The sequence below is a fragment of the Octopus sinensis genome, linkage group LG2 (assembly GCF_006345805.1).
Source record: "Octopus sinensis linkage group LG2, ASM634580v1, whole genome shotgun sequence".
NCBI lineage: Eukaryota > Metazoa > Mollusca > Cephalopoda > Octopoda > Octopodidae > Octopus > Octopus sinensis.
Window position 1 is genome coordinate 145,062,399 of NC_042998.1, and position 13,259 is coordinate 145,075,657.

General features: G+C 37.4%; 1 protein-coding gene across 1 annotated transcript; it reads right to left on the reverse strand.

Annotated features, from left to right (window-relative positions):
• Positions 1–1,777: 1,777 nt before the first annotated feature.
• LOC115226151 (protein GVQW3-like) lies at positions 1,778–2,200 on the reverse strand. Its single transcript, XM_029797153.1, has one exon. The coding sequence runs from the start codon at positions 2,198–2,200 to the stop codon at positions 1,778–1,780; it is 423 nt and encodes a 140-aa protein (XP_029653013.1).
• Between the last annotated feature and the right edge of the window lie 11,059 nt (positions 2,201–13,259).

Sequence of the window (13,259 nt, forward strand, 5' to 3'; positions counted from 1 at the left end):
ACTTCTGGCTTCATATTTCCATCTTTATACTTGTGTAGCAAGACTGCTACTATTCCATACTCCAAAGCATCAGATGCAACAACAATGTCCATTCTAGGATGGAAATGCGCTAGTGACAAGTCAAAAATTAGTATTTTCTTTATGTCTTCAAGTGCATTTTGGCACTTTACTGACCAATTCCATTTTACTTCTTTTTTTTTTAGTAAATCGTTTAATGGTGCTCGCAATTTATATTTATTTGAAATGTACTGTCGATAGTAATTTACTAGGCCAAGGAAAGCTTGCAATGTTGGTATGTTCATTGGAGAATTCTTGATTACGTCTACCCTTGACAAGTCAGGACGTCTTCCTTTCTTATCTATGATTTGACCTAGGTATTTGATTTTAGGCAAAAGAATTCACACTTCTCTTCACCGAGTGTGAAACCATAATCCTTAATTTTTTTAAAGACACACTTCACGTGTTCAATATGCTCATTCCATGATTAGCTTTTGATTAACATGTCATGGTAAGGAATAACAAATTGACAGTCTGCCAACATTGCATCCATCACCTGTTGAAATATGGCAGGTGCTATTTTCAGTCCAAAAGTTAGGCTATTGTATTTGTATAGACCTCTATGCATGTTGACCACTAACAGCTTTGAGCATTTTTTTTACCTACATTGATTTGCAGATATGCATCAGACAGATTGAGTTTTGAGAATATTTTTCCTCCGTTTAGTTTTGTAAAAATATCTTCTGGGATTGGTAGTGGATAATGGTTCATTTTTAAATAGTCATTTAAACAAGATGAAAAATTTGCACACAACCTAATTTTGTTATTTTTCTTTTTTATACATACAGTCAGAGCTGCCTATTTTGTGTAATCTGCTTTTTCAATGATTCCGTTTTTTTCCAATCTGTCCAACTCATTGTCCACTTACTTTATTGCAGCAAAAAGCACTCTCCTATTAGGCTTGAACACAGGTGTAATGTTATCATTTAATTAAAAACATGCTTTAGTCTTTGTGCATAGTTTGTCTGAGAGTACCTGCGGAAATATTAAAAAAAATTTCACTTTAACTCTCCAGACAAAATATTTTTAGAGGGACAATCATTTATGTTTTTGCAATAGAAATTTATGGGAGATCCTATAAATAGAATAATTCTAACCAACAATCAATATTCCTTGAGAACTAATCAACTGACACCTGATTTCTCTGTGAACTAACATAAACTTCACTTGACTCTGAACCCTCAAACTCACTCGGATTGTTACTATTCATACTTTACTTTGACCAGTCTATCTCTTGCAAGGGGACACTGTAACTCTCATTACAACATGCATATTCATGGTGCACAATACCTCTAAAGTAAAAAAAAAAAACAGGTCATCATCATTTAACATTGTTTAACATTGCTAGGCACTTGTCTTGCTTTCTTTGGTTTTGGCGAGGATGAATGCTTCCATTGGGATGATTGCAATTTTGTTTCAGGGTCATAACCATACACCCATGTTTCCTTGCCAGTGATGATAGTGTTCATGATAGTGTTTGAAGGCGGCGAGCTGGCAGAAACGTTAGCGCGCCGGGCGAAATGCTTAGCGGTATTTCGTCTGCCGTTACGTTCTGAGTTCAAATTCCGCCGAGGTCGACTTTGCCTTTCATCCTTTCGGGGTCAATTACATAAGTACAGTTACGCACTGGGGTCGATATGATCGACTTAATCCGTTTGTCTGTCCTTGTTCGTCCTCTCTGTGTTTAGCCCCTTGTGGGTAGTAAAGAAATAGATAGTGTTCATGAAGTTTTAATCTTGGATAGCATACTCCAGCATGTCCTGGGAGATTTCCTTTCTGTTTTCTTTCCATGGTCAGACAACAACTTTTCTATGAATTTGGCTGACATCCACCTCATGCACAAATCTCCTGTTATAATTGATTGAACTGACCCATGGCTGATTCCAACTTTGGCAATAATCTCCTCAATAGTCACACAACAGTCTCCATAGACTTTACCTCGAACCTTTGCAATAATTTTTTCATTTCTGCTAGTCAATGGTCTGCCACAACGTGGCTCACTATCCTCTGAGGTGCGGTCATCTTTGAACTGATTATACCACTCCTTTATTTGTGTTTTTCCCATAGCGTCATCTCCAAAGGCCTCTTGAATCTTCTTGATAGTCTGGGCTTGTGTATCACCAAGGTTTTGGCTGAATTTCATACAGCTCAATGTGCTCGGTCATCTTGACTAAAAAAAAAATCACATAGTACACTCTTCACATCTGTACTCAATGCATCACGGCAGGTGAATGATGCAACCTACAGAAACAGAAATTTTTGTGTATGCTCAGGAAGGATGCGGCCACCTAATGCTCATGTGGATTTTGTTCACACATTATTATGTGCAAAAAAAAAATCAAGGTAGGATACTTTTTGACTAAATCTCGTACATGCATACATGATGGGCTTTTTTCAGTTTTTTCTTCCAAATCTATTCACAAGGCTTTGGTTGGCCCAGGGCTATAGGAGAAGTCACTTGCCCAAAGTACCACACAGTGGGACTGAACCTAGTATCACATGGTTGGCAAGCAAGCCTCTAAACCACACTGCTATGCCTGTGCCTATATGTTTTATTTCTATGTCGAGCAAAAAAAAATGTCTCCAGTATTTTGTCATGTGTGGTCTCTTACAGTCTGAGTTCAAATCCTTTCAACTTCATCATTTATCTTTCTGGTAAAGTACTAATGAAAGATTGAGTTGATGTAAGATCCCTATAAAGCATCCAAGATGTGAATGGTAATTATTATGACTGAAGAAGGAAAAGGGAGATGAGGAAGAAGAAGAAGAAGAAGAAGAAGAAAATGACAATGATGATGATAACAATGTGGTATCTTTCAGTTTTGAGATTTCAATGATTGCATATTTTTAGAATGACATTATCGGGTAGGTGTGAAAAGCCAGATCTGGTCAGTTTGAACAAACAAGTAAGATATTTTGGCTGGATATGGCCAGTTTAAATGCCAAAAAGTTTTTAATTTGTTTCCAATTTTGGCACAAGGTCAGCAATTTCAGGGAGAGAGTAAGTTGATTACATTGACCTCAGTGCTCAACTGCTACTTATTTAATCGACCCCAAAAGGATGAAATGTAAAGTTGACCCTGACGGAATTTGAACTCAGAATGTAAAGTTGGATGAAATGCTGCTAAGCATTTTACCCATCATGCTAGCTATTCTACCAGTTCACTGCCTTCGCAAAGTATTAAATTAGAAACAATTATTATTGAAGGAAGACAATTGAGTTTGTCGAAGGCAGATGAACTCAGTAAGAGTACAAACTGTAATAAACCTATTATTGAGTGAATAAAATCCTAAAATTTGAAATTTGATAATCTCTATCAATAAAGTTGATTGGTTGGTTGGTTGATTGGATGGTTGATTTCTTCTAGTTACACTTTACATTGTGGAGAGAGATGCAGGATAAGTGTACATGCTAGAGAGAGAGAGAGAGAGAGAGAGAGAGAGAGAGAGAGAGAGAGAGAGAGAGAGAGAGAGAGAGAGGGAGAGAGAGACAAAATTCCAGTGTTGGCACCTCAACACTGATTTTGTTTCTTATAACTTGTTGAAATATATACATTTTTTTCATAAACTTTTTCAGAGATAGCTTTTTGATGGAGCAGATTGTGATAAAATTTGGAAAAATAATGACACATATTTATTGCAAATATACAAATGAGAACTTTATTTTATTACTTCCGCATTAGCGAAGGTGGCAGTATCGTTTTGAGTCATGTTTGTTTGTTTGCCGTGGACAAGATATCTAAAGAACTGCTGGATGGATTAGATTTTGGGATCAATCTGGTACTGGTCAAGGATTCTGGATTATTTTTCCGTTTTTTTTACTTAATTTTTGCGAGCAGTTGGGTTCATTTTTAGTATTCTCATTTGTGAGAGCAGTCAAATTTATTTCAGATATTCTCATTTTAAAAATCATCTCCAGTTAATCATTGAGAGGACGTTCATGTTGCCTTGGCAGAGGTTCGTGTTCTCTGAGTATTCTTTTTAATTTTGTTTTGTGGTAATAAATACTTTTTATTTGAAAATTAGTATTTATTTCATCATTTTGTGGAAGCAGCAAGAAATTTAATAAAAACTTTGTTATAATTATTGTATGTATGCCATAGTGCTGAAGGTGGCAAAAGTATAGTTCCAAAGTTACTCATCATATGATGAGTAACATTGTTTTTATTCAAATAAATGATAATCACGACTACAACTATGTAGACAATAGCATTCATCTGAAAGATCTTCCTGCTTGAGGAACAATTAGGAAATTAAAACAATTAATGAATACAACTGCAACTATTTCTGCTGAAGTAGAAAGAGGTGGTTTTTTTTGTTCATTAATATTATTTATGGTATGAAAACATGTCACTTAGTATAGCACATGTCTGAAATACTTATTATTAACATATTTTATACAACAATACATGCATGCATATATATATATATATATATATATATATATATATATCATCATCATCATCATCATTTAACGTCCGCTTTCCATGCTAGCATGGGTTGGACAAATGACTGAGGGCTGGCGAACCAGATGGCTACACCAGGCTTCAATCTTGATCTGGTAGAGTTTCTACAGCTGGATGCCCTTCCTAACGCCAACCACTCCGAGAGTGTAGTGGGTGTTTTTACATGCCACTGGCACGGGGCCAGTCAGGTGGTACTGGCAACGACCTCACTCGAATCTTTTACACATGCCACCAGCACAGGTGCCAGTAAGGTGATGCTGGTAACGATCATGCTCAAATAGTGTCTTTTACGTGCCACCGGTACGGAGGCCAGATAGCCGCTCTGGTAACGATATATATATATATATATATATACATATATACATACATATATAAATACATACATACTTCTCCTCCCTCGTCCACCTTCTCTCCCTTTTCATCTGTCCCTTTCTCCTGTCTTTTGTTCTCACGTGACAGCTAGCCGCTGTTGAGCGCTCTTTTCGTTTTCAGCAGCCTCAGAAGCAACACGTATTTGTTCGTCTCCCCGTGGCCTTTAGGCACAACTTCACAAGCCAGCCCCTACTCAAATCGTCCTGTCGAAAGACCCTTGTCCTACGTCCTGGTTTTGTTTTGTTGTTTATTTTTTATTTTTACCGTTATTGTTTTTACGTTTTTGTATTCTTATTGGTGTCACGTATTCTGTATTTTTGTTTGTGTACTTCGATCGTTTTCCGTCCTTTCGTTGTATACATTCGAAGCTTTCTTCCAGGGGATCTAATGCGCTTGGCTTAGATTTCCCTTGGCGGGCTGGCCATATCGGAGCAATCTCAAGATTAATCAGCCGAAATTGCTAAGATGATCTGGTTCTTGACTGATGACTGAGGCTTCGAATGTCCCGTCCTGTGGTTCTTGTGTCGTCTCTGTGGTGTTTCATGTTCTTGTCCATGTCTGTAATTAATTTTACTGTTTACCTATATAATCGGACGGCTACGTATCCACAATTGTCCTTATACGATAAGTATATTTTTTTTCTCAAGCTTTGATACGACTCTTAATCTGTCTCTTTTTCTCTCTCTCTTCTCCTCCCGTATTCCACTTCCTTTCTTTCCCTCTCCATCCGTCCCCCCCCCCTTTCTACGTTTCTCTATCTCTCTCACTCTCTCACCTCCAGCCCCCTCGATCTGTCTCTTTCTTCTCCTCCCTCGTCCACCTTCTCTCCCTTTTCATCTGTCCCTTTCTCCTGTCTTTTGTTCTCACGTGACAGCTAGCCGCTGTTGAGCGCTCTTTTCGTTTTCAGCAGCCTCAGAAGCAACACGTATTTGTTCGTTCTCCCCGTGGCCTTAGGCACAACTTCACAAGCCAGCCCCTACTCAAATCGTCCTGTCGAAAGACCCTTGTCCTACGTCCTGGTTTTGTTTTGTTGTTTATTTTTTATTTTTACCGTTATTGTTTTTACGTTTTTGTATTCTTATTGGTGTCACGTATTCTGTATTTGTTTTGTACTTCGATCGTTTTCCGTCCTTTCGTTGTATACATTCGAAGCTTTCTTCCAGGGGATCTAATGCGCTTGGCTTAGATTCCCTTGGCGGGCTGGCCATATCGGCAATCTCAAGATTAATCAGCCGAAATTGCTAAGATGATCTGGTTCTTGACTGATGATGAGGGCTTCGAATGTCCCGTCCTGTGGTTCTTGTGTCGTCTCTGTGGTGTTTCATGTTCTTGTCCAGTCTGTAATTAATTTTACTGTTTACCTATATAATCGGCGGCTACGTATCCACAATTGTCCTTATACGATAAGTATATTTTTTTTTTTCTCAAGCTTTGATACGACTCTTAATCTGTCTCTTTTTCTCTCTCTCTCTCTCTCCTCCCTATATTCCACTTCCTTTCTTTCCCTCTCCATCCTCCCCCCCCCCTTTCTACGTTTCTCATCTCTCTCACCTCCAGCCCCCTCGATCTGTCTCTTTCTTCTCCTCCCTCGTCCACCTTCTCTCCCTTTTCATCTGTCCCTTTCTCCTGTCTTTTGTTCTCACGTGACAGCTAGCCGCTGTTGAGCGCTCTTTTCGTTTTCAGCAGCCTCAGAAGCAACACGTATTTGTTCGTCTCCCCGTGGCCTTTAGGCACAACTTCACAAGCACCCCTACTCAAATCGTCCTGTCGAAAGACCCTTGTCCTACGTCCTGGTTTTGTTTTGTTGTTTATTTTTTATTTTTACCGTTATTGTTTTTACGTTTTTGTATTCTTATTGGTGTCACGTATTCTGTATTTTTGTTTGTGTACTTCGATCGTTTTCCGTCCTTTCGTTGTATACATTCGAAGCTTTCTTCCAGGGGATCTAATGCGCTTGGCTTAGATTTCCCTTGGCGGGCTGGCCATATCGGAGCAATCTCAAGATTAATCAGCCGAAATTGCTAAGATGATCTGGTTCTTGACTGATGACTGAGGGCTTCGAATGTCCCGTCCTGTGGTTCTTGTGTCGTCTCTGTGGTGTTTCATGTTCTTGTCCATGTCTGTAATTAATTTTACTGTTTACCTATATATATATATATATATTAGATATATATATTATATATATATATATATATATATATATATATATATATATAAGCAATTCCAGCATAGAAGGTGTTTATAAGCTATTTAAAAGTACACAAAACCGTTAGATTCATTTCAACATTTAAATTCAATTTGTTGAAAAATTTTTGCCACTTTGAAACTGCGACCTGTTCACTGAAAAATACTATGCTGCATTATGGAATTTTGTCAGTGTACAGGTCGTGGTTTCAAAACAATGAAAGCATTTCGAAAAATTAAATTTAAATGTCAAAATGAATCTAACTGCTTTTGTGTGTTTTTAAATGGCTTATAAACACCTTCCATGCTGCAATTGTTTTTGTTTCAGCACAAGATCTTAGGTCAGGTCACTTGTTATGCACGTACATCTCCATAATATATATATACATACATATATATATTATATAGAGGGTACTATTATTCATAGGTACCGCACGCTAGGAGGGACTCTTGCAGTCAAAACTACTAAAATAAACAAATTGTACCGAATGCAAAACTTCAAAGCAAGTAATTTAAAAACAGAATTTAGTTACATATCACCTGTGATTTTGCAATCAATGCAGAATATGCATTCTATGCTCATCAGTGCAACAAACTCAAGACATATAAGAAAAAACACAACATTACAAACCTGACAGCCAACCGTAGAATTTGCCGCAGCATGTACGAATGTTTATCTTTACATATCTATGAAAATGGCGGGCTTATTCGCAATGCATTTCGGTAACAAATTGCCTAGTCGGAACAAAAATTCAGTACTGAACTATTCTGGTGAAAAATATAAATTTAAAATTAAGGATAAAATCTTTATAAGAAATTATCAGTAGTTAGCGTGAAAAACCTCGTAAGAGAAAAAAATCCGTAAATTTTTTCACTTTGAAAATATTTATTTATATTATATAGAGGGTACCTATGAATAATAGTACCCTCTATATAATATAAATAAATATTTTCAAAGTGGAAAAATTTACGGATATTTTCTCTTACGAGGTTTTTCACGCTAACTACTGATAATTTCTTATAAAGATTTTATCCTTAATTTTAAACATATATATATACATATACATCATCATCATCATCATCATTGTTTAACGTCCGTTTTCCGCGCTAGCACGGGTTGGACGGTTTCGACCGGGGTCTGGGGAGCTAGGGACTGCCCCAGGCTCCAGTCTAGTCTGGCAGTGTTTCTACAGCTGGATGCCCTTCCTAACGCCAACCACTCCGCGAGTGTAGTGGGTGTTTTTTACGTGCCACCTGCACAGGTGCCAGAGGGGTCTGGCATCGGCCACGTTCGGATGGTGGTGGTGGGGGTGGGGGTGGTGGGCAAGGGCGGGTGCACCGGGAATATGCGAAGGTTGAGACAACGTGAGAGAGGGAGAGAGAGAGAGATAGAGCAGGGAACAGTGGAACCCCGCGAAAATGGGCCGCCATTGAAAAAAAACCCCTGTATGGAGAAATAATATGCAATACGAGGCGAAGCTGAAAATAGTAATAATAATAATAATAATAAGCAAACTGTCGACCAGGGGATCAAAGGGACAATACTAATACTAATAATAGTAATAATAATAATAAATAAATAATAAACAAAACAGCTCAACCACAACATTAGATTAGAAAGACTCTTATCTTGGGAACATTTCGTTCTTCGGCCTGACACGGGAATATGCGAAGGTTGAACTGACGGGCTGGCTTAAAAAATGCTCTTAGCAATGGAAGGGGGGAATGGCAGACAACGTGAGAGAGGGAGAGAGAGAGAGATAGAGAAGGGAACAGTGGAACCCATATATATATATATATATATATATATCATCATCATCATCATCATTATCATTAACATCTATTTTCCATGCTGGCATGGGCTCGCTATGTGTTGTGTTCTTGAGCAAGACACTTTATTTCATATTGCTCCAGTTCACTATTCTGTAGAAATGAGTTGCGACATCACTGGTGCATAGCTGTATGATTTTATATAGTCATAATTCAGCCATGAAATGCATGTAGTCAATGTACAAGTACTTACTTTTATACATTATATTATTGCATTCATTTTTATTGTACAAAATATACTTTATTTGATTTTAGATTAATATTTTTATGATGGATGTTTCTTCATATGTTATTCGCTGTGATTTTACAAGTATTTGCTCTTATATATTATATCATTGTAATAATCTTACTGTTCAATATTATATATTATTTAAATTTTAGATTAGTATTTTGTATGTTATATGTTTCACTGCATGGTTTTGGACGGGTTCTTCATTGACTGAGTTGTGAAATGGTGGTTCGTCTCTAAATTAGTTATATACATATATTATATATTATATATAACGAAATTCGGTCTAATATTATTATAGTGAATTTTACCTGTAAGGTTGGAATAATAATTTATTCCCTAATATTATTATATATATATATATATATGTATGTATGTATGTATGTATGTATGTATGTATGTATGTATGTGTGTGTGTGTGTTTGTCCCTCCCAACATTGCTTGACAAATGATGTTGGTGTGTTTACATCCCTGTAGCTTAGCGATTCAGCAGAAGAGACTGATAGAATAAGAGCTAGGTTTACAAAGAATAAGTCCTGGGGTCAATTTGCTTGACTAAAGGCAGTGCTCCAGCATGGCTGCAGTCAAATGACTGAAACAAATAAAAGAATATATATATATGTATATATATATACATACGCACATACAGTGGCAAACTGGGTCTAAAAATATTGGTTGCCAGGAGACTAAGGGGGCCCACATGCAACTACAATGCTATCATTTAATTTTTTTTTTGATAAAAGTACTCTTTTCAACTGTCTACAAACACAGCCAAGCACCTAAATAATTAATGTATTCTTCCAGGAGTGAATAAAAAGTTCTCAAGTTAGAGGGGATGGGCCCCTTAGATATTAACATGAGCCTCTGTATATGAATTCTAATGGCGCAGGGGCCCACTTGCCATCGAGCAAGCTGGCAACCTGGCCAATCCACCACTGCACACATACACACACACACACATATATGTGTGTGCATGTGTTTTAAAGACCAGATTTCCATTGAGGTAAGGATAAGTCTACCTCAAGCCTACAGGTACATGAAAATGGAGTGTATCTGGTTTTTTGAGATGCATGATGCAAAACTCTCCCCACCTGAGACATTGTTACTTTCTCACTGGATTAAATCCTGCATGTTGCTGATACTCATTTTCAAGTGAGCAGACTGGAACAACATAAAGTAAAGCACCTTGCTCAAAGAAACAACACACTACTTGCTCCAAGAATTGACTCCCCAATCTCAAAATTGTGAACACAGCATCCCAAACCACTAGGTCATGAGCCTTCTCTAATGTCTCAAGGTCCATTTAGCCTGGAGCTTATTTTGGTTTCTGTGGGGGTAAACATCTGTAAAATACAAGACTCACCCTTGGATTACTCTACAGAATAAAAGTAGACTGGAACGATGTAAAATAATGTGCTTTGCTTGAGGAATCAAAAACCTCTATTTTATGTGAGCTCAGCAGGCCAACAACTTACCCATCTACTAACTGCAAATACCAATGATATAGAAATAATTATATTTCTATTTTTGAAAACCAGTGGATGTATTCCACTGAATTTAGGTAAATAATCCTTCGAACAGATGGTCAGTAGCGACGCCTGCTCTGCATTGATAAGGGGCAAATACCTTGAAACTAGTCTGCAGATGCCTGACCAGCCTGGGGAAGCGGCTGACCTCCCCTGTTCAAAGGTTGTAATGGACACAGGCTTGTGTGTCACATAGCTTGCCAGAGGCGATGGCCTCTTGGAGCTAATCAACAGCAGCATTTGTCCTATCTTTCTGGACTGCTATATTAGCTTGGCGATAACTATTAACCAATGAAATATTTTTACATAAAAAAAGTACAACAGGTATAAATCCTCTACCCATTATCAATTTTTAGCTTATAAAATTGTTTGTAGATTCTGAATCTGATGTTCAAACATCTGAAGATCCAAAAGTCTCTCCATTTTCAGAAGCATAATAATAATAATAATAATAATAATCCTTTCTATGATAAGCACAAGGCGTGAAATTTGTGGGGAGAGGGTAAGTCGATGACATTGACCCCAGTACTTGACTAGTACTTAATTTGTTGACCCCGAAACGATGAAAGGCAAAGTCAACCTTGGTGGAATTTGAACTCAGAACATAGCAGCTGGTGAAATACCGGTAAGCATTTCATCCAGTGTGCTAACGATTCTGCCATTTCAACTTATAATAATAATAATAATAATAATAATTTCTACTATGTGCATATGGCCTGATATTTTGGGAAAAGGTGCTACTCAATGTGATCAAGCCTTGTGGTTAACTGTTACTAATCTTATCGACCCCAATGAACTGCTGGTACTTATTTTATTGTCCCCAAAAGGATGGAAAGCAAAGTCGACATGGGTGAAATTTGAACTCTTTACTCTTTTACTTGTTTCAGTCATTTGACTGCGGCCATGCTGGAGCACCGTCTTTAATCGAGCAACTTGACCCCGGGACTTATTCTTTGTAAGCCCAGTACTTATTCTATTGGTCTCTTTTGCTGAACCACTAAGTGACGGCGACATAAACACACCAGCATCGGTTGTCAAGCAATGCTAGGGGGACAAACACAGACACACAAACATACACACACACACACACATATATATATATATATATATATATATATATATACGACGGGCTTCTTTCAGTTTCCGTCAACCAAATCCACTCACAAGTGTCTGGTCGGCCGGAGGCTATAGTAGAAGACACTTGCCCAAGATGCTACGCAGTGGGACTGAACCCGGAACCATGTGGTTGGTAAGCAAGCTACATACCACACAGCCACTCCTGCGCCATATTTTAAAGACAGATGAAATGCTGCTAAGCCGTTTGCCTGGCTTTCTAACAATTTTATCTGTTATCTGCCTTAGGCATAAGAATAATTGGTACTTTTTGGTTATCTCACACCCATTAAAAAGTTGGGTTATCTCCCCCCGTTTTATGAAAAATATCAGCACTTTTTGTTATCTCCCCTAACTAAAAAAAATTGTTTAACCCTCAATAAAACAAAGGAAAAAATTAATAAACACGAAAACAGAATAAAATAAAAAGGAAAACTGAAAAGTTTAAAACATCTCATTGAATCTAATAACATTTTTATAACAAATCATGGCATGCCTATTGAGGAGGCCAAATGTCAACAATGTGTTGAAGTATTGAATCAAAAGGATCTAAACCATAGGTTCTCAAAGTGGGCGCTACCGCCCTCCGGTCGAAGTTGAGACAGTCCAGGTGGGTGCTGGTGTCTAGGGGGTGGTAGGGAAAAAGGATGCGTTGGGAGGAAGGTAGTGGATTGGGGGACGCTATGAATTTATTATAATATTATTATAGTATTGTATACAAATTATATAATATTATATTAAATGTCAAATGATTCATAGTACGTAAAAATTAGTAAAATATTAAATATTTATTTAAACATAAAAATAGGGGTGGGAGCACTGTGGGTATTATGTGGCTATGAGGGGGGCAGTGGCCCAAAAAGTTTGGGAACCTCTGATCTAAACCACTCTAATCCAATCTCTTGTCCCCACATAAACTCAACTTTTTAGTGGGGGTGAGATAACTAAAAAGTACCAAATAATTAAAATAGCTTCAGATTTTGGCACAATGTCAGCAATTTAGAGGAGGGGCAAGTCGATTACATCGAAACTTCAGTACTTATAATTATAATAATAATGATGGTTATTTCAAATTTTGGCGCAAGGCCAGCAGTTTCGCGTTACGAAGTTAGTTGATTACATCGACCCCGAAAAGATGAAAGGCAAAGCCGACCTCGGCAGAATTTAAACTCAGAATAATATACCGAGGTTAAAATGCCTTTGCTAAAACTAGTGCCATCTTAATTGATCTTCGTTTTCTGCACGTTACATTATATACTTGAAGTATACTGTGAACTATGACGGGCTAGCTTAGAAAAGTTGGCTTTCACGGAATGAACTCAATGGATTTTCTTATTAAAACGACTACCCATTTTTTTTTTATCGTTTTACAATAAATATTTGTTTTTTAAATATCATATATAGCTTATCTTATAGGAATAAATAAATAAATAAATAAAAATAAACGAGTCATTTAGTTGATTAAGTTAACATCAGTGTACA